The sequence below is a fragment of the Lissotriton vulgaris genome, chromosome 3_2, assembly GCF_964263255.1.
Source record: "Lissotriton vulgaris chromosome 3_2, aLisVul1.2, whole genome shotgun sequence".
Taxonomy (NCBI): Eukaryota; Metazoa; Chordata; class Amphibia; order Caudata; family Salamandridae; genus Lissotriton; species Lissotriton vulgaris.
Genome location: NC_141690.1, coordinates 287,958,104 through 287,980,149, shown reverse-complemented (window position 1 = coordinate 287,980,149; position 22,046 = coordinate 287,958,104). Strand labels below are relative to the sequence as shown.

The 22,046-nt window shown below is 50.2% G+C and overlaps 1 protein-coding gene across 6 annotated transcripts in view; it reads left to right on the top strand.

Annotated features, from left to right (window-relative positions):
* Positions 1-22,046, top strand: part of LOC147725710 (uncharacterized) — a 137,787-nt gene that overhangs the window by 74,867 nt on the left and 40,874 nt on the right. For 4 of the 6 annotated variants that reach the window (XR_015309802.1, XM_086964396.1, XM_086964393.1 and 1 more), the window contains 2 exons: positions 8,592-8,685; positions 18,325-18,438. Coding sequence is in view for 5 of the 6 variants with exons in the window: in XM_086964396.1 (XP_086820522.1) it covers positions 8,592-8,685; positions 18,325-18,438 (208 nt within the window). In the remaining variant the exon portion in view is untranslated. The remainder of the gene's footprint in view (positions 1-8,591; positions 8,686-18,324; positions 18,439-22,046) is intronic. The other 2 variants (XM_086964397.1, XM_086964395.1) reach the window with 1 other exon arrangement.

Here is a 22,046-nt window from a genome sequence, read left to right as displayed (position 1 = left end):
CTGTACTTCCAGGCGACGCAATTGCGCACCTTCGTGGAGTGGTTTCAACTGGAGTCCGGTAAGCACTGGCTCTTCCAGGACCAGGCGGTGGCAGGTCGTACCCTTCAGGGAGTGCCTTTCCTACCACGCCAGCACAGGCCCCCTAATCTCTATGCCTCTGACATCACAAGCACCGCGCTGAGGGTGTGGGATAGAGTGGCCGTAGCCAGGGGACTGACCACCTTTCCCTCGCCTATGACCCCATCTTCGAAAACCCTGACTTCACGCCCGGCTTGGACGTCAGAACTTTCACGAACTGGCGAACGACTCCCTGTAGGGCGGCGGGCCACATGTTCGACCTCAAGGGGATCCTCTCGTTCCAACAGGTTAAGACGGACTACGGTGTGGCTGAATCGGAACGCCTACAGTACCTTCAGGTGCGACACTGGGTGCTCCACCCCTCGCTCCAGCCCGGTGCCCGACGACACCTCACGCCCTATGAAAAGTGGTTACTGACACGCACCTCGGACAAAAAACTGATTTCAGACCTCTATCAACAGTTACTCCTCACCCAGGCTCACACATACAACGCGGGACAGGTTAGGTGGGAGAGGGACCTGGGGCGGCAGCTTACAAGGAAGGAGTGGGAAGGGGTGTACCACAGGGCCAGGCACTCAGCACACCACACCGGGCTCACCGAGACACTGACTAAAGTAGCCACATACTGGTACCACACCCCTGAGAGGTTGCACCAATGGGATGCCCGAGTCAGCGATAGGTGTTGGAGAGGGTGCGGGGAACTGGGTACGCTGGACCACTTACTCTGGAGCTGCGCGGCGCTTCGCCCCTATTGGGACCCTATCCTGGATCTCATTGATGCACACTTAGACACTCAGCTGCCGCGCTTCCCCGCATACATTTCGTTAGGCCTCCCGAACGATCTCATGTATCCCCTAGAGTCCTGGAGGGGGCGGCTGATTGCACTTGCTTTGGGGGCGGCGGTCCAAAACATTGTGGCCCATTCGAGAGCAACCCAGGCGCCGCAGCAACTGGGGTGGCTCCACCGGATCTGGGCGATCCTGGGAATGGAGAAACTGTCACTGGCAGCGGCAGGGAGGGGAACAGAATTTGCGGAGCTCTGGCGACCATTCCTCGCCTTACTTACCGGGGAATTCCGAGAGGTGAGCTGCCCACGCTATCTGCGCCTGCTGCGCCTTGATGAAACACCTCTCCCAACGCCCAAGACAAGCTCCCACAAGCGCACCGGCCCGGCGAGAGCAGCACCACCTGACCATTGATGGAAGACAATAGCCAATCGATTATTCCCGGAAATGGACAAGGAGAGGGGGGGGTAGGGGTGGGAAGGGTAAGGGGGGTTGTTTGAAGTTCTATGTTTTTTCCATGTCTCTTTATAATTGCACTCGGATTACATAGCCCGCACCTCTGTAGCACCTCTTATGACTCGGCCGGCCCGACTGGGTTGTAGGCGGCTTGCTGTGTTAACGACCATTGTGCCCACTGATCCTGTCGTGGATAGCGGTGGAGTCTCAGGCTCCGGCTTCCCCAATGTTGTGCAGGCCCACACACCATGTTGGAGGTGCATGATACTTGCTTGTGCTTAATAAAAGATTTAATACATAAATTGCATTTCTGAACTTTTGACAAATTAAAACTACAGGGAGTAGAAGGTACAATTCATAGAGAAAGATAATAATTATGTACAAAGGTTGGTTAATTTCTTGTGTTTCTCAGTATTACTGCTACTTTTAAAAAGCTTATAATAGAGCATAAGGTGTGCGTATCACTAGCTCTCTGTAAGAAAAGCAGTGCAGCTCTTGCATGGCGAAATTTCTGCTTCCTGAGAATGTCAACCAAAAATCTACGCCTAGGATTTCGATAAAATGAACATAAATGTACAAAATGAAAGGTGTCCTGCGGAGACCTATTGTCGCAGCCGCAGACACCTTTCTGCTCAATCGTTACAGTTAAATCAGAGGGATAAGCTAGAATATTAGGTAACAGATTGAGCCTAAAACGGCACATTAAAAATCTATCATGCTGGTTATACATCAAAAACAGATAGGGTTCCATACCCGCCCCAATACTGACTAGACCATGAGCTGCTATTGATCTCTTTAAGGGTCTAGGACCAAGCCTAACAGTTTCAAATTTTTCTAAAAGCAACTTGATTTACAACTGATAGAAATTGAGGAAGGGTCACTAAAAATTAGATGCTGGTCTATATTCTCTAAAGTGCATTTAACGTATTTTAACCAGGGAATTTGTAACCCCTTATCTCTTTGCAAACAGTCGGTGACAATTTCCCTGCTCAATGCTGCCTCTGGGTTGGTCCAAATTCTGATCCATGCTATAATTGGCCTCAACTCGACATAGTCTGAAATATATGGAATCCCAAGTTCTGTGTGAGCAATTTCGGCAGAGGTGGAGTGTGGGATTTTCAGGATTCTGTAGAGAAATTTGTCTTCCTCTACTTGTAGTTGTTTACAGTCCCTGAAGCCCCATACCTCCGCACCGTACAGGGCCTTTGCCATACTAACTGAACCATATAGAGTCATTACTTGTTGGGGCACCATCGTCCCAGCCTATGAGCAAAGCTTAATATTGCACCGTTCGAAGAGACCAGCTTAGTACAGTGTTCCTCGACCAGTGGGCTGAATTGAATTTCACCATCAAACAAAAGGCCCAGATAGGGAAAAGTGTTTACTATATCCAAGGTGTGTCCCTATTTTAAACACAAACTTATTGGAAGGTTTTTTGCCGGCCACCACAGCCCTAAGTCTTTCATCCGTGCATGTGCCTCCTTCAACAAGGCCCCCGCCTGCCCATGTCTCTGTGCCGATCTTTCTAAAGTATTATCAAATACCAGGTTGAGGTCTCCACCCAGCAAAATCTTTCTTTTGTCAGTGGACATTGCCTCTTCCAGTGATGTACAGAGAAATACCTCTTGTCTGTTGTTCAGGGTGTAGATTGAGCCAACCTTCTGTAGATTGAGCCCGCCAAGGTCTTGCACTCAAGTGTGAAGCTATAAGTGAGGAGCCTACCTCTAAGTCAGCAACTTTCTGCACCCAACCCTCCTCCCCCTCACCTCCCCTCTTCCCGGAAGGAGCGCGGGGAAAAGCGTGCGACCTAAGGCGGTGACAGACCCTGTCGAGCAAATGGGTCTGTTGTAGGAGGCACATATCTGCACTCGAGTTTTCCAAGTATGATGGCACTGCCCTGCATTTTATCGGGTTGTTGAGCCCTCCTCACATTGAGAGTAAGGATTCTAAGTGGGGTGTGCTGCATGGAGGATAGGGACGAGTGTTAAGGTATGTGGTGTTGTTACCTGTCATGCATAGGAAGTCTTTAAGACGCCACCATAAGTTCTGCAGCTGGCCTGTAGGGGTTTCACTGTGTCAATTGTGGAAGTGATTGTGAGCCCCAACAAAAATACAAAAAAACTAATAGAAAGGAAGTAACTTGAAAATTGGAACAACAGCTTACTTTCAGTGCTGCAGCCAAACAGGGCTGCACGTTTAGCCATAGGTGGTCCTGCATGTGGCCAACTTTTTCCCCGTTCTCACTGCCCAGCCCCTATACTCGTTTGAAATGTTAAAGAGTTCCCAGCTACTTTTGGTTTTGCCAAAGCTGCTTGCTGTCCCTTCATTATCTCCAGCGAGTCTGGTCACCTCGCCTTCTGTCACGATCCCTGCCTCCTCCAACACAGATGCCGCTCTTACAGTTGGGATAGAGGGGGGCCAATTAATCCGCGCCCCTCAGGCGAGTCCAGCCCTAACACCCGGCAGGCCTCCATTAAGGATCGTAGTTGGTAGAGTTTACCCTCCAAGCGAAAGATTAGGGGAAAAGTGTGGCCCCATGAGTAGGATATCTCCTGGTTGGGGAGGTGTGCTGTAACAGGGCGGAACACCCTCTGTTTCTGCAGTGTGAGGGAGGCTAGATCTTGGTAGAGGATCAGGTTTTCCTCCCTGAATGTGATCAGGAGTATTTCTCGGGTTTTGCGCAGGATCTCTTCTTTGACCTGGAAGTCGTGTACACAAACTAGGATGACCGCAGGGGGTGCTGTGTTTGATCAGGGCTGGCCAGTCCTTTGTGCCCTATCTATCTTGATTTCAGCATCCGCCACATCCTAGGCAGGTCCCAGAAGAGGTCCCTTATGTATCTTCCGCCATCTTGTCCACACCCCCGACTGATGCTCTTTACCTTGGAGCACCCACAACTGAGGCACAAGAGGTGTGCACATTTTGCCCGGAAGGTAATCGGATGGCTAAACCCCAATCTGCCATCCAAGGTGGCATAAAAGCCACAATCTTTTAATTCAAATAATAAAATGGGGTGATTTCACCCTGGCAGATACGAAGGATTGGATATTTTGGGGGAGGGGGAATGGGACAGCCTGCTCTAGTTTCGGGAGGTGCCCCACCTCGTAATGAAACCAGCAGACTTTCTGCACCTCCCATGGCACAGATTGGGAGGGTTATCCCTAATTTCCTCTACACAACCCAGGGCAGAAAGCTCCTAAATGCAGCTGGCTGTTTTTGAGTGGGCATGGCCTGTCTTGGCACCTGACCATACCTTAATCCCAAAACCTGCTACAGCCTTTGTCTTCCCTGTGGCAGAGTTTTGAAGATTTACCTTGAATCCAGCCCTGTAAAAAGGGGTGGCTGCAGAAAGCCCACTGGATGCAATTGATAGATTTTTATTTTATGGATCAATTCTGTGTTTACTGTAGAAAGCAGAAGCAAATCAGGTGACCTATACAGCTGTCCGCCTACAACCCTGCGCCGGCAGTGTCCCCAAAATCCTAATCCAAAAACAAACTCCTAAAACATTCCACATAATTTACACGTACCCCCATCACTCCTTCCATAAGAGTAGCATAAATGACATACATCCTTGGTATGATAGGTTGTGCTGCAGACCAGAGTTAGCATGGGAGGTTACTCAGTCACCTGGGCGGGATTGTTTCAGTGGGGGTTTGTGTTGAGGGGTGCAGTTGCAACCGCTTGAGATAAGGTGTGCAAGTCAATTAGGTGGCTTTGGTGGTTAGAATGGTGATATATGGGGCCCACAGTTCAGGGTAGGTATCCTGCTTCGATTCCATTGCTAAGGATAGCTTTTCCAGCTCCAAAATATATCCTAGTTTATGTAACCGAGCTGTATAATCGGGGATCCTATCTGAGACCAAGGCAGAGAGTATGTCCTGATTAGCGACCCCTAAAGCCAGGGCAATCTGCCCCCCTCAATCATCCACCGCAGAGGGTTTGTCATCAGGTTAGGATTCCCCAGTATAGTGTTGTCAGGAAACCGCAGGATTGTTGTATTTAAGGCTCCATCTATGGCATCCAGGGCTTGTCCGCAGGATTGGACCAGCTTTGGGCAATGCCATAGTAAGCGCACTAAGGTGCCCCTTCTGCTGCAGCCTCTCCAACATTCCTTTGTTCGCCCCCGGCACCAAGACTGGAGACGGATGGTAGTCAAGTATTGATAGGAAACATTGTATTTTCTGAAGGATTGGTGGCTGTCCTGGCATCGGACTTCAGCTCCACCTCTAAAGCCCCCAACAGTCTGTCTGCCCCACTGGGGCCTCAAGCGTTCCCATGGCAAGTTATAGGAGGGCTGGATTATTTGTAGTTTTTATCATAGGGACCTGGAGAAAGCAGGTAAACTTGCCTTGGTGAATTTCTGCATTATTTGGGCTCTGGCTTTGCCAGCATACTGGGGACCCTACCAAGCCAGAGTGTTTATGAAGCCTAGAAACGCAGTGTGGTGTGGCTCGCTTGGGTAGAGCACAGTGTCCTACCCAGAATGCCCTGTGAGTGTCAAGGTATGGGTCTAAAAAGGCTACTTTTCTCTGATTTATGTGATTGAAAACTGACACTTCTAGACAATGTCCAAAGTCTTAGCACCCTGGCTTCCTGCTCTTCTCCTGATTTAAAATGCTTCCTACCATGTGTGGGTGGACAAGAGGCCAGAAGTATAACCATATGAAGTTCTCATGGACATGACCCTGTAGGCCACAGGTAGAACATTGCAGAGAGGACTCTCGGGGAAACCTGCATGTAAAATGTAAAAATTGTAAATCCGGATTTGTAAAGCGCAAGCAGCTCACCCTTACAGGTCTCAAGGCGCTGGCTGCCGTCATGGAAATTAGGTGAGCTATTGCCCAGAGTCGCACAGTACTGAGCTAAGCTGCCGCCGGAGCCGGGGATCAAACCGTGAACCCTGTGCTCCGAAGTCAGCTGCCCTGGCCGCTTCACCAAACGGAGATAATGGTTTACGGTAGATCACATGACCCTGTAAGTGAAAAGAACACTGAGGCGTAGACTGCATATGAATGGAGATGGTTCACAGTAGATCACATGACCCTGTATGCAACAGGTAGAACACTGCAGAGAGGACTCCCACATATGAGTGGAGATGGTTCACAGTAGATCACATGGCCCTGTAGGCAACAGGCAAAACACTGCAGTGAGGACTCCTGGGGAAACCTGCATATAAAGGGAGATGATGGTTTACAGTAGATCACATGACCCTGTAGGCAACAGGTAGAACACTGCAGAGAGGACTCCCACATATGAGTGGAGATGGTTCACAGTAGATCACATGGCCCTGTAGGCCACAGGCAGAACACTGCAGTGAGGACTCCTGGGGAAACCTGCATATAAAGGGAGATGATGGTTTACAGTAGATCACATGACCCTGTAGGCAACAGGTAGAACACTGCAGAGAGGACTCCGACATATGAGTGGAGATGGTTCACAGTAGATCACATGGCCCTGTAGGCCACAGGCAGAACACTGCAGTGAGGACTCCTGGGGAAACCTGCATATAAAGGGAGATGATGGTTTACAGTAGATCACATGACCCTGTAGGCAACAGGTAGAACACTGCAGAGAGGACTCCCACATATGAGTGGAGATGGTTCACAGTAGATCACATGGCCCTGTAGGCCACAGGCAGAACACTGCAGTGAGGACTCCTGGGGAAACCTGCATATAAAGGGAGATGATGGTTTACAGTAGATCACATGACCCTGTAGGCAACAGGTAGAACACTGCAGAGAGGACTCCCACATATGAGTGGAGATGGTTCACAGTAGATCACATGGCCCTGTAGGCCACAGGCAGAACACTACAGTTAGGACTCCTGGGGAAACCTGCATATAAAGGGAGATGATGGTTTACAGTAGATCCCATGACCCTGTAGGCAACAGGTAGAACACTGCAGAGAGGACTCCCACATATGAGTGGAGATGGTTCACAGTAGATCACATGGCCCTATAGGCCACAGGCAGAACACTGCAGCGAGGACTCCTGGGGAAACCTGCATATAAAGGGAGATGATGGTTTACAGTAGATCACATGACCCTGTAGGCAACAGGTAGAACACTGCAGAGAGGACTCCCACATATGAGTGGAGATGGTTCTGCCACATGCTCCACTAACAAGGCCGGCGACCGGCGAACCACCATGGCCCACAGGGGCTGTCCCACTCTAAATTCGAGCACGCTTGCGTATACACACCTCTGACCTCCTGTTGCACTGTAACAGCATCGGCAAACAACACACCGATCAGAGGTGGCTCCTACTAACACCGTGCAAGTGGGACGGACTTCAAGTGGTGAGGTCGCGATAGGAACATTGGGACATACCGATACGAACTGTTTTGTTTAGTTTGCCGATTTCATGGCTCAGTTCTAGAAAAAAATGAAAAATAAGGCGTCATTTATGGACTTTTCTTTTCTTGAACTTAAGATAATGTGACTATCTTATCTATGTCCTAGTACACCGGGGACACAAGGGGCGCAATGACACGCCCTCCTATGCTGACCTACATCCTTACGATTCACCGTTCATTTGCAGCCGGCCCGCAGGGTTGTAGGCTTTGCTATATGTACTGCACCTTTGAACATTAATAAACGTCTTAAAAAAAAAAAAAAAAAAAATGAGTGGAGATGGTTCACAGTAGATCGCATGGCCCTGTAGGCCACAGGCAGAACACTGCAGTGAGGACTCCTGGGGAAACCTGCATGTAAAGGGAGATGATGGTTTACAGTAGATCACATGACCCTGTAGGCAACAGGTAGAACACTGCAGAGAGGACTCCCACATATGAGTGGAGATGGTTCACAGTAGATCACATGATCCTGTAAGTGACGGATCACTGGGGCAAAGACTACATATGAACGGAGATGGTTTACAGTAGATTACATGGCTCTGTAGGTCACAGGCAGAAAACTGCGATGTGAAACCTGTTTATGAAAGCAAATTATTGTTCACAGTAGATCACATGACCCTGTTGGCCAATAGCAGGCTTAAGTCATGCCCCTAAAAAGAGTTAGAGGACAAACTCAGCAAAATCCTGGCTTTAACAAACCCATGCAGTTCAAAACCTAGAATCTATAGGCTGTCCTAAAACTTATCTAGAAGCTTTTTGTCACAGAAACGTTATAGTAAAAGTAGCACCAATTCTCTGCTGCCCACATAACCGTGCTAAAGTAAGAACAAACATATCATTTTATCTTCTCCGCAGGGTGCTTGACTGAAGGCTGACTAATAGGTGGTGTTATTTGTTTTTATATATAATTTCAGATGGTAGAGATGCTTGCTGAACAGAATGATGATTTCCTCTCTGTGCTCCCGCTAGACCTGGTCCAAGAGAACGTAGTCCTCCATGAGATACAGAGTAAGTCGACATTTGCTTCTATCCAAAGCATATTCCTGTTTTTCTGTGGTTTCGGAGAACGATTTTAATTAGCTCATGGACAGATGTCTACTTTACTGAAAATAGCATCCAATACTGTTTCCTAATGCACCAGTTTATGGTAAGATTTCAGAAATGGTTGTTTACTCAATTAAATCTACCTCTCCCAGCGGGATATCCCCAGTGGACTTCAGCACACAAAGCTCACTCCTCCTTAGTACCTGGGTGTCTGCCGTCGCCTTGCTCCAGGGTCACTCACTCACTCCTTGGTGCCTGGGTGTCATCGGCTTGCTGCCAGGGTCACTCACTCCTCCTCAGTACCTGGGTGTTTGTCATCGCCTCAATGCCAGTATCACTCACTCCTCCTTAGTGCCTGGGTGTCATTGCCTTGCTGCCAGGGTCACTCACTCCTCCTTAGTATCGGAGTGTCATCGCCTTACTACCAGCATCACTCACTCCTCCTTAGTACCTGGGTGTCTGTTGTTGTCTTGCTGCCAGGGTCACTCACTCCTCCTTAGTACCGGAGTGTCATCGCCTTGCTGCCAGATTCACTCACTCCTCCTTAGTACCGGCGTGTCATCGCCTTGCTGCCAGGGTCAATCACTCCTCCTTAGTACCTGGGTGCCTGTCATCGCCTTGCTGCCAGGGTCACTCACTCCTCCTTAATGCCTGGGTATCGTTGCCTTGCTGCCAGGGTCACTCACTCCTCCTTAGTACCGAAGTGTCATCGCCTTGCTGCCAGGGTCACTCACTACTCCTTAGTACCTGGATGTCCCATCGCATTGCTGCCAGCGTCACTCACACCTCCACAGTACCTGGGTGCTTGTCGTTGCCTCTATGGCAGGGTCACTCACTCCTCCTCAGTACCTGGGTATCATCGCCTTGCAGCCAGGGTCACTCACTCCTCCTTAGTACCTGGGTGTCTGTTGTCGTCTTGCTGCCAGGGTCACTCACTCCTCCTTAGTACCTGGGTGTCATCGCCTTGCTGCCAAGGTCACTCACTCCTCCCTAGTACCTGGGTGTCATTGCCTTGCTGCCAGGGTCACTCACTCCTCCTCAGTACCTGGATGTCGTCATATTGCTGCCAGGGTCACTCACTCACTCTTTAGTACCTGGGTGTCATCACCTTGCTGCCAGGGTCACTCACTCCTCCTTAGTACCTGGGTGTCATCGCCTTGCTGCCAGGGTCACTCACTCCTCCTCAGTACCTGGATGTCGTCATATTGCTGCCAGGGTCACTCGCTCACTCTTTAGTACCTGGGTGTCATCGCCTTGCAGCCAGGGTCACTCACTCCTCCTTAGTACCTGGGTGTCTGTTGTCGTCTTGCTGCCAGGGTCACTCACTCCTCCTCAGTACCTGGATGTCGTCATATTGCTGCCAGGGTCACTCACTCACTCTTTAGTACCTGAGTGTCATTGCCTTACTGCCAGGGTCACTCACTCCTCCTTAGTACCTGGGTGTCTGTTGTCATCTTGCTGCCAGGGTCACTCACTCCTCCTCCTTAGTACCAGAGTGTCATCGCTTTGCTTCCAGGGTCACTCACTCCTCCTTAGTACCTGGGTGTCTGTTGTTGTCTTGCTGCCAGGGTCACTCACTCCTCCTTAGTACCGGAGTGTCATCGCCTTGCTGCCAGATTCACTCACTCCTCCTTAGTACCGGCGTGTCATCGCCTTGCTGCCAGGGTCAATCACTCCTCCTTAGTACCTGGGTGCCTGTCATCGCCTTGCTGCCAGGGTCACTCACTCCTCCTTAATGCCTGGGTATCGTCGCCTTGCTGCCAGGGTCACTCACTCCTCCTTAGTACCTGGATGTCTCATCGCATTGCTGCCAGCGTCACTCACACCTCCACAGTACCTGGGTGCTTGTCGTTGCCTCGATGGCAGGGTCACTCACTCCTCCTCAGTACCTGGGTATCATCGCCTTGCAGCCAGGGTCACTCACTCCTCCTTAGTACCTGGGTGTCTGTTGTCGTCTTGCTGCCAGGGTCACTCACTCCTCCTTAGTACCTGGGTGTCATCGCCTTGCTGCCAAGGTCACTCACTCCTCCCTAGTACCTGGGTGTCATTGCCTTGCTGCCAGGGTCACTCACTCCTCCTCAGTACCTGGATGTCGTCATATTGCTGCCAGGGTCACTCACTCACTCTTTAGTACCTGGGTGTCATCACCTTGCTGCCAGGGTCACTCACTCCTCCTTAGTACCTGGGTGTCATCGCCTTGCTGCCAGGGTCACTCACTCCTCCTCAGTACCTTGATGTTGTCATATTGCTGCCAGGGTCACTCGCTCACTCTTTAGTACCTGGGTGTCATCGCCTTGCAGCCAGGGTCACTCACTCCTCCTTAGTACCTGGGTGTCTGTTGTCGTCTTGCTGCCAGGGTCACTCACTCCTCCTTAGTACCTGGGTGTCATCGCCTTGCTGCCAAGGTCACTCACTCCTCCCTAGTACCTGGGTGTCATTGCCTTGCTGCCAGGGTCACTCACTCCTCCTCAGTACCTGGATGTCGTCATATTGCTGCCAGGGTCACTCACTCACTCTTTAGTACCTGGGTGTCATCGCCCTGCAGCCAGGGTCACTCACTCCTCCTTGGTACCTGGGTTTCTGTTGTCGTCTTGCTGCCAGGGTCACTCACTCCTCCTCCTTAGTACCAGAGTGTCATCGCTTTGCTTCCAGGGTCACTCACTCCTCCTTAGTACCTGGGTGTCTGCCGTCGCCTTGCTGCCAGGATCACTCACTCCTCCCTAGTACCTGGGTGTCATCGCCTTGCTGCCAGGGTCACTCACTCCTCCCTAGTACCTGGGTGTCATTGCCTTGCTGCCAGGGTCACTCACTTCTCCTCAGTACCTGGGTGTCATCGCCTTGCTGCCAGGGTCACTCACTCCTCCTCAGTACCTGGATGCTGTCAACTTGCAGCCAGGGTCACTCACTCACTCCTTTGACCCTGGCAGCAAGGTAATGACACCCAGGTACTCTCACTACTCCTTAGTACCTGGATGTCTTATCGCATTGCTGCCAGCTTCACTCACACCTCCTCAGTACCTGGGTGTCTGTCGTCGCCTCGATGCCAGGGTCACTCACTCCTCCTTAGTACCTGGGTGTCTGTTGTCGTCTTGCTGCCAGGGTCACTCACTCCTCCTTAGTACCGGAGTGTCATCGCCTTGCTCCCAGGGTCACTCACTCCTCCTTAGTACCTGGGTGCTTGTCATCGCCTTGCTGCCAGGGTCACTCACTCCTCCTTAATGCTTGGGTGTCATTGCCTTGCTGCCAGGGTCACTCACTCCTCCTTATTGCGGGAGTGTCATCGCCTTACTGCCAGGGTCACTCACTCCTCCTTAGTACCTGGGTGTCTGTTGTCGTCTTGCTGCCAGGTCACTCACTCCTCCTTAGTACCTGGGTGTCTGTTGTCGTCTTGCTGCCAGGGTCACTCACTCCTCCTTAGTACCGGAGTGTCATCGCCTTGCTCCCAGGGTCACTCACTCCTCCTTAGTACCTGGGTGCTTGTCATCGCCTTGCTGCCAGGGTCACTCACTCCTCCTTAATGCTTGGGTGTCATTGCCTTGCTGCCAGGGTCACTCACTCCTCCTTAGTGCGGGAGTGTCATCGCCTTACTGCCAGGGTCACTCACTCCTCCTTAGTACCTGGGTGTCTGTTGTCGTCTTGCTGCCAGGTCACTCACTCCTCCTTAGTACCTGGGTGTCTGTTGTCGTCTTGCTGCCAGGGTCACTCACTCCTCCTTAGTACCGGAGTGTCATCGCCTTGCTCCCAGGGTCACTCACTCCTCCTTAGTACCTGGGTGCTTGTCATCGCCTTGCTGCCAGGGTCACTCACTCCTCCTTAATGCTTGGGTGTCATTGCCTTGCTGCCAGGGTCACTCACTCCTCCTTAGTGCGGGAGTGTCATCGCCTTACTGCCAGGGTCACTCACTCCTCCTTAGTACCTGGGTGTCTGTCGTCGCCTCGATGCCAGGGTCACTCACTCCTCCTTAGTACCTGGGTGTCTGTTGTCGTCTTGCTGCCAGGGTCACTCACTCCTCCTTAGTACCGGAGTGTCATCGCCTTGCTCCCAGGGTCACTCACTCCTCCTTAGTACCTGGGTGCTTGTCATCGCCTTGCTGCCAGGGTCACTCACTCCTCCTTAATGCTTGGGTGTCATTGCCTTGCTGCCAGGGTCACTCACTCCTCCTTATTGCGGGAGTGTCATCGCCTTACTGCCAGGGTCACTCACTCCTCCTTAGTACCTGGGTGTCTGTTGTCGTCTTGCTGCCAGGTCACTCACTCCTCCTTAGTACCTGGGTGTCTGTTGTCGTCTTGCTGCCAGGGTCACTCACTCCTCCTTAGTACCGGAGTGTCATCGCCTTGCTCCCAGGGTCACTCACTCCTCCTTAGTACCTGGGTGCTTGTCATCGCCTTGCTGCCAGGGTCACTCACTCCTCCTTAATGCTTGGGTGTCATTGCCTTGCTGCCAGGGTCACTCACTCCTCCTTAGTGCGGGAGTGTCATCGCCTTACTGCCAGGGTCACTCACTCCTCCTTAGTACCTGGGTGTCTGTTGTCGTCTTGCTGCCAGGTCACTCACTCCTCCTTAGTACCTGGGTGTCTGTTGTCGTCTTGCTGCCAGGGTCACTCACTCCTCCTTAGTACCGGAGTGTCATCGCCTTGCTCCCAGGGTCACTCACTCCTCCTTAGTACCTGGGTGCTTGTCATCGCCTTGCTGCCAGGGTCACTCACTCCTCCTTAATGCTTGGGTGTCATTGCCTTGCTGCCAGGGTCACTCACTCCTCCTTAGTGCGGGAGTGTCATCGCCTTACTGCCAGGGTCACTCACTCCTCCTTAGTACCTGGGTGTCTGTTGTCGTCTTGCTGCCAGGTCACTCACTCCTCCTTAGTACCGGAGTGTCATCGCCTTGCTGCCAGGGTCACTTACTCCTCCTTAGTACCTGGGTGCTTGTCATCGCCTTGCTGCCAGGGTCACTCACTCCTCCTTAGTACCGGAGTGTCATCGCCTTGCTGCCAGGGTCACTCACTCCTCCTTAGTACCGGAGTGTAATCGCCTTGCTGCCAGGGTCACTCACTCCTCCTTAGTACCTGGGGGCCTGTCATCGCCTTGCTGCCAGGGTCACGCACTCCTCCTTAATGCCTGGGTGTCATTGCCTTGCTGCCAGGGTCACTCACTCCTCCTTAGTATGGGAGTGTCATCGCCTTACTGCCAGGGTCACTCACTCCTCCTTAGTACCTGGGTGTCTGTTGTCGTCTTGCTGCCAGCGTCACTCACACCTCCTCAGTACCTGGGTGTCTGTCGTTGCCTCGATGCCAGGGTCACTCACTCCTCCTCAGTACCTGGGTGTCTGTCGTCGCCTCGATGCCAGGGTCACTCACTCCTCCTCAGTACCTGGGTGTCATCGCCTTGCAGCCAGGGTGACTCACTTCTCCTTAGTACCTGGGTGTCTGTTGTCGTCTTGCTGCCAGGGTCACTCACTCCTCCTTACTACGGGAGTGTCATTGCCTTACTGCCAGGGTCACTCACTCCTTCTTAGTACCTGGGTGTCTGTTGTCGTCTTGCTGCCAGGGTCACTCACTCCTCCTTAGTACCGGAGTGTCATCGCCTTGCTGCCAGGGTCACTCACTCCTCCTTAGTACCGGAGTGTCATCGCCTTGCTGCCAGGGTCACTCACTCCTCCTTAATGCCTGGGTGTCATTGCCTTGCTGCCAGGGTCACTCACTCCTCCTTAATGCCTGGGTGTCATAGCCTTGCTGCCAGGGTCACTCACTCCTCCCTAGTACCTGGGTGTTATCACTTTGCTTCCAGGGTCACTCACTTCTCCTTAGTACCTGGGTGTCTGCCGTCGCCTTGCTGTCAGGATCACTCACTCCTCCCTAGTACCTGGGTGTCATCGCCTTGCTGCCAGGGTCACTCACTCCTCCCTAGTACCTGGGTGTCATTGCCTTGCTGCCAGGGTCACTCACTTCTCCTCAGTACCTGGGTGTCATCGCCTTGCTGCCAGGGTCACTCACTCCTCCTCAGTACCTGGATGCTGTCAACTTGCAGCCAGGGTCACTCACTCACTCCTTTGACCCTGGCAGCAAGGTAATGACACCCAGGTACTCTCACTACTCCTTAGTACCTGGATGTCTTATCGCATTGCTGCCAGCTTCACTCACACCTCCTCAGTACCTGGGTGTCTGTCGTCGCCTCGATGCCAGGGTCACTCACTCCTCCTTAGTACCTGGGTGTCTGTTGTCGTCTTGCTGCCAGGGTCACTCACTCCTCCTTAGTACCAGAGTGTCATCGCCTTGCTCCCAGGGTCACTCACTCCTCCTTAGTACCTGGGTGCTTGTCATCGCCTTGCTGCCAGGGTCACTCACTCCTCCTTAATGCTTGGGTGTCATTGCCTTGCTGCCAGGGTCACTCACTCCTCCTTATTGCGGGAGTGTCATCGCCTTACTGCCAGGGTCACTCACTCCTCCTTAGTACCTGGGTGTCTGTTGTCGTCTTGCTGCCAGGTCACTCACTCCTCCTTAGTACCTGGGTGCCTGTCATCACCTTGCTGCCAGGGTCACTCACTCCTCCTTAATGCCTGGGTGTCATTGCCTTGCTGCCAGGGTCACTCACTCCTCCTTAGTACCGGAGTGTCATAGCCTTGCTGCCAGGGTCACTCACTCCTCCCTAGTACCTGGGTGTTATCGCTTTGCTTCCAGGGTCACTCACTCCTCCTTAGTACCTGGGTGTCTGCTGTCTCATTGCTGCCAGGATCACTCACTCCTCCTCAGTACCTGGATGTCGTCAACTTGCTGCCAGGCTCACTTGCTCACTCCTTAGTACCTGGGTGTCATCACCTTGCTGCCAGGGTCACTCACTACTCCTTAGTACCTGGATGTCTCATCGCATTGCTGCCAGCGTCACTCACACCTCCTCAGTACCTGGGTGTCTGTCGTCGCCTCGATGCCAGTGTCACTCACTCCTCCTCAGTACCTGGGTGTCATCGCCTTGCAGCCAGGGTCACTCTCTCATCCTTAGTACCTGGGTGTCAATGCCTTGCTCCCAGGGTCACTCACTCCTCCTTAGTACCTGTATGTGTGTCCGTCGTCGTCTTGCTGCCAGGGTCACTCACTCCTCCTTAGTACCGGAGTGTCATCACCTTGCTGCCAGGGTCACTCACTCCTCCTCAGTACCTGGATGTCGTCAACTTGCTGCCAGGGTCACTCGCTCACTCCTTAGTACCTGGGTGTCAATGCCTTGCTGCCAGGGTCACTCACTCCTCCTTAGTACCTGTATGTGTGTCCGTCGTCGTCTTGCTGCCAGGGTCACTCACTCCTCCTTAGTACCTGTATGTGTGTCCGTCGTCGTCTTGCTGCCAGGGTCACTCACTCCTCCTTAGTACCGGAGTGTCATCACCTTGCTGCCAGGGTCACTCACTCCTCCTTAGTACCTGGATGTGTGTCCGTCGTCGTCATGCTGCCAGGGTCACTCACTCCTCCTTAGTACCTGTATGTGTGTCCGTCGTCGTCTTGCTGCCAGGGTCACTCACTCCTCCTTAGTACCTGGATGTGTGTCCGTCGTCGTCTTGCTGCCTGGGTCACTCACTCCTCCTTAGTACCTGGATGTGTGTCCGTCGTCGTCTTGCTGCCAGGGTCACTCACTCCTCCTTAGTACCGGAGTGTCATCACCTTGCTGCCAGGGTCACTCACTCCTCCTTAGTACCTGGATGTGTGTCCGTCGTCGTCATGCTGCCAGGGTCACTCACTCCTCCTTAGTACCTGTATGTGTGTCCGTCGTCGTCTTGCTGCCAGGGTCACTCACTCCTCCTTAGTACCTGTATGTGTGTCCGTCGTCGTCTTGCTGCCAGGGTCACTCACTCCTCCTTAGTACCGGAGTGTCATCACCTTGCTGCCAGGGTCACTCACTCCTCCTTAGTACCTGGATGTGTGTCCGTCGTCGTCAGCTGCCAGGGTCACTCACTCCTCCTTAGTACCTGGATGTGTGTCCGTCGTCGTCTTGCTGCCTGGGTCACTCACTCCTCCTTAGTACCTGGATGTGTGTCCGTCGTCGTCTTGCTGCCTGGGTCAGTCACTCCTCCTTAGTACCTGGATGTCTCATCGCATTGCTGCCAGGGTCACTCACTCCTCTTTAGTACCTAGGTGTGTCTGTCGTCGCCTTGCTGCCTGGGTCACTCACTCCTCTTTAGTACCTGTATGTGTGTCCGTCGTCGTCTTGCTGCCTGGGTCACTCACTGCTCTTTAGTACCTGTATGTGTGTCCGTCGTCGTCTTGCTGCCTGGGTCACTCACTCCTCTTTAGTACCTGGATGTGTGTCCGTCGTCGTCTTGCTGCCTGGGTCACTCACTCCTCTTTAGTACCTAGGTGTGTGTCTGTCGTCGCCTTGCTGCCAGGATCACTCACTCCTCCCTTTCTTCCTCACTACTTTTCCGTACTTGGTCGGTTTCCCACCCTGCTTACTACGTTGCTCCCTTCCTTCCGATTTTCCATTCCTTTGGTTGTCAGGGTTTGCAGATCGCCTCAGGGTGCCACCGTAAGCATCTTCCATTAGAGACAGTAACCGCCCCTGCTCTTTGATCGACCCTCAGTGTTCCGCCATTCCATAGATTCCCCCCCCCCTGCAACTGCCCCTTTGGGTCTTGGTGCGAACTACAACCCTGAATCCCATCGCCCAAACACTCTTTTCCTTCACTGGATCACCTATGGATTCACTAGTACTGTAGTAAATTGCCACACTGAGTCTGTAGCCAAGTCCAACCCTGAATCTGGAAATAGTTTCGGCCCTGACCCTCTAGCTCAGCTGGAGCTAGAACCCTCTGGGCCGGCGGGCGCACCCGGACCCTCAGGGTCGCTGGCGCCCTCAAGCTGAAAACATTCCCCTGGTTGATCCTTGGCCAATTAGATCAGGAAGCTGTTCTTTCCAGCCTATCAAGCATGAAATGTCTCTCTATTAATCTTTGCCCTCCCTCTCATCTTAGTGTTCTGCCGCTGCCTGTTTCACATTATACCTTTGCCACTGTCCCTATTTACCTGCAGCAGGTGGTTCTGATAATGCTTCTGAAAAAACGATCACCCTATGTCACTGCGACCCATCCCCGCTAAAGGTTTAAGAAAAGGTGTGAATTCAGAACTCTGGAAACATCTTGAAACTTGGGCAGTTCTACTCTTCACTGAATCTGTATTTCTTCCGGCCAAAGCAGTTGAAGCCACCCTAGTAAAGGTTGTGATTGTAGTCAAGCTTTGTATGTATTGCTATCTACCTTTCTATTGTTTATAAGTTATTCTAATTGTGCAGTAGAATTCCTATTGGGGCTGCTTTCGGTGCTTCCGCCATGCCAGATCTTACCGCCCTACGTTCGCTTCCAGCACAAGAAGAAATGACTTCAAATCCCTCTGTATGGTGCGCAGAGTGACTGTCACTCTTGCTCCCTCAAGCTCACAACTAAATGTAAGCAGTGTGGCCCCTCACCGGCACTGTGGGCATCCTCCTTTGAACCAGTCAAGGCGTCATCTGCTGCTATTTACACAAAGGACCACCTAGGACCTATTGTAGCGTCCTCTGTTCACTAACAGACCAAGCACTCATTCCCAGAGTAAGTGTTATTTAATAATGTGACCTATTTCTTTCCGCAGAGAACAACCCAGACACTAAAAAGGCATTGCCGGAAAATCCTTATCCATGCAGAATGTGCACAAAGAGCTTTCGCCATTTCGTCTCTCTTCAATGCCACCGGCGAACCCATACAGGTTTGTTTACTTAACATAAAATGTGTTCAATAATCTATACTCCTAAAGCATAACACTGATCTCCTTTGTCCAAATCCCTCCGGATTCCTTGGATGTGACATTTTCCTTCTTTCTGAAGACTCGTACTCCTCTGCCATCTCCCCAGCTGCCAGAGCTCATCTTTTAAAAAAAATGTATTTGGTCTTTTTTCGCATGAACAGCTGTAAGAATTTAAATGTAACAGTTCTCTTTTAAGGAAAGTTTCCGTCCGATCATCCATTAGTGGCAGTCGCTTCAGTTTTGTTTTCTGGCTCCTTTGGGAAAGATCCCTGAACTTTAGGCTGTCTTCATCATTTTGGCATTGCTTTGCTATAAGAAAATGTTGCTTTTTCGCAACTCTTGATGACTTTAAATAGCATAAGCGTTTTAAACCTTATTTATCTTGAAGCATACTAGACGGCACAGCTGTCTGGTTTGCAAACGGCATCTAGAGGACCCACGGAAAGCTTCCCTGGGAATGCTTTCTGCCCATTGCTTACCATTGGCTCTTTGGTTTGTAACTCCTATTTCTTTCTTTCTTTTTGGTGGCTTTATTTGTTTTAGATTGTCCAGCTTGAGTTTGTCCCTTTCCTAGCGTGATCCTTGTTTACTGAATCCTCCAGAAATATCACTTTCTGTAAACAGGCCTTTAAATCGCTATAGTCTTGATACTTTTGCTGTGCATTTAAACACAAAGGTCAAATGTCAGGCTCTGTCTTCCGAGGGAGCTTGGTGTTTACTTTTCTTTCTGTGACTTCAAAGTGGGAGCGTTTATTGGAATGCAGATTACTCTCCCCATGGAGCCCCCTCCTGTGCTCCAGTTTACGAGGCTGTGACATAACCCTTGAAGCAAGCCTTGCGGAGAGGAGGTGCACGCACATTCTGAGGCAACAAATATTCATGTTGAGCTGCTTCTATCAAGCCACTGTTTGCTTTTGCTTAATGTGACTCTTGTGAATGTCTAATGATATTTCTATTTACAGTCTGTGAGTCCGAGCAGCAAACCCTTTTACTAATAACAAGCATTGGCAAGCCAAAAGGTGTAGCCTACACAACTGCACTTAAAGAGCAATAGCCTAATTATTTGCAGCATGTGCAACCGCACCGTGCTGTAAAAACCCAGACCGCACAGATTACTGCTTTCCTGAAATCTACAAACAGATCGCCGGAAACAACTACATTATTAACACTACAGTCTTCAACATCCTGCATATGACAAAACACAGTTTTTAATACTATTTAACGGATGCGTGTGTTGTCCACAATGAAATAAGTGAACATGTTCCACTAAAACAGCAATGACCTACCACCAAGACCGGCTTTAGCACTACTGATGTCTGGTGCGACAGTCTACGTAACTTCACATAGTCCACTCGGCTCTACGCCGATGCACGATATCCTACTGCACTCTACCCTGTACCACTACATATTACGCCACTGCACTCTTCACCTCTACTCTGCACCACTCCACTTTACGCCACTTTACACCACTCTAGTCCACTGCGATTTACGCCACTTCTCTGCTACCACATTCTACCCTGTACCCCTCCACTCCACTCTGAAACAATCAATTCTATGTCACTGCACTCTACGCCACACTACTCCACTCTGCGCCACTGCATTCTACGCTGCACCACTCTACTCTGCCAGTGCACTACACACCAGTCTGGGCCACTCCATTCTAGTTCAAGTTCAAATGATCTTTATTCGGATTTTAGTATATCCATAAAAGTACATACAGAATGAAAATACATTTAAAACAGATTAAAAACATGTATAAAAGATTAAAAACTGATTATCCAGTTGGGATTAAGCAGCATATATATCATAAAGTGCGATGTACATAGTATAAAGTGCGAAATACATAGTGGAGGGAGAAACATTAATCTGTTTAGTGTGCTTAGTCACAGAGTTCAATTTATATACTCCCGAAGTGGTTGTTTATATCAAGACACATATACAATTGAGTCTGTAGTCAATTTATAACAGAGTGATAAAGTGCAAAAAGTGCATAAGATAGCATAGTACTGTTATCCATTATCCATGTTCCATACTTGCCCTCGATCTCACACAAACTTTTATAAAGCAGCTTACAGTATATATAACTTCATCTGTGTGCAGCATTTGAAAACATTTTAGTGCAAGATTGAAGTCTCTGAGGTTGTATTTGCGAAGAATCGGCCTTAAATATTGACAGGTATACAATTTGTAATGGCCACAAAAGAAGAGATAATGCAATAAGCTTTGTTTTCCACCCTGAGAGCAGGGGCAATTCAACTCTTCTAGTTTTTTGTTATAGCCAAGGGGGAAGCTGAGCAAATTGACTATGCTTCCATCCCGAAACCTGAATAAAAGGCTCCGATTCCATCTTCCTATTGGGATTGACAAGTATCTGAAAAGATTATTCAAGTTATCACTGCCCGAATCAATAGTGCGCAGATATCTAGTAACAACAGGTTTAATAGATTCAGATCTCATTCGTTCCTCTTTATACGAGTCAAGCAATGCCCGTTTAATACTATTCTTGTGAGCGGGTACAATAGAATTAGGGGAACTAAATAGAGCACCTTGACCCACGCTCTGCAGGCTATTCTTGACTGCATTTAACCAAGGTATGTGATGGAATCTATCGCTTAACAAACAGTCAGATATTATACTGCGCGTTAAGGATGCTGCTGGATTTAACCATATTTTGATCCAGAAAAGCGCAGGCCTAGACCTAATAAAATCAACAATGTAAGGCAGCCTCAGTTCATTGTGACAGATAAATGTAGGGGCACAAAGAGCTCCCCCCAGCACCCTCCTACAAAATCTATTTTCCTCTGACTGGAGAGCCGTGCTGTTACAGTAACCCCACACTTCTGCTCCATATGTCCCAGTTGGCTGACATTGAGTGCGATAAATGTTGAGCAGGGGGGTAACGACATCAGCCAGTTTGGGTTGTCGGAGAGATAAAATTGAATTGATTGACTTGCCAATTTTATTTCTCGCATAGGCAGCATGTGGCTGCCATGAGCCTGAGTTGGAGAATAACAACCCTAAATAGGGGAAAGTGCTAGTGCATTTTAAAATATTGTCGCCAAATTTAATTGATGTAATATTGTACTTTTTTGGTCCGCAATTCATGATAAAAGATTTTTTTAAATTGGTATTTAAACCAAGGTCGGACATAAAGGCAACAAACCCAGAGATTAAAATGCGTAAAGCATTCGGGGTACGCCCCATTAATACTGCGTCGTCCGCATAAAGTAAGGTAGTAATGGGGGAGCCATTTATAATTGGGACATCCTTAGTGATCTTACTCAAAGTGCTACTCAACCCGTTGATATATAAAATAAAAAGCAGTGGGGCGAGTACGCAGCCCTGTCTAACTCCTCTGCTAATAAAAACATCATTGGATAGATCGCCATCATTACTGATTCGTACTCTCGCTTTTAGGTCCCTATGTAAATAAGAAAGAAAATACACCAGTGAGTCATCCAAACCATAATCAAGCAGAAGTGACCACAACCTATAACGATTAACAAAATCAAATGCGGAACTCAGATCCATGAAACCTAAATAAAGAGGGGATTTTTTAACAATGGTGT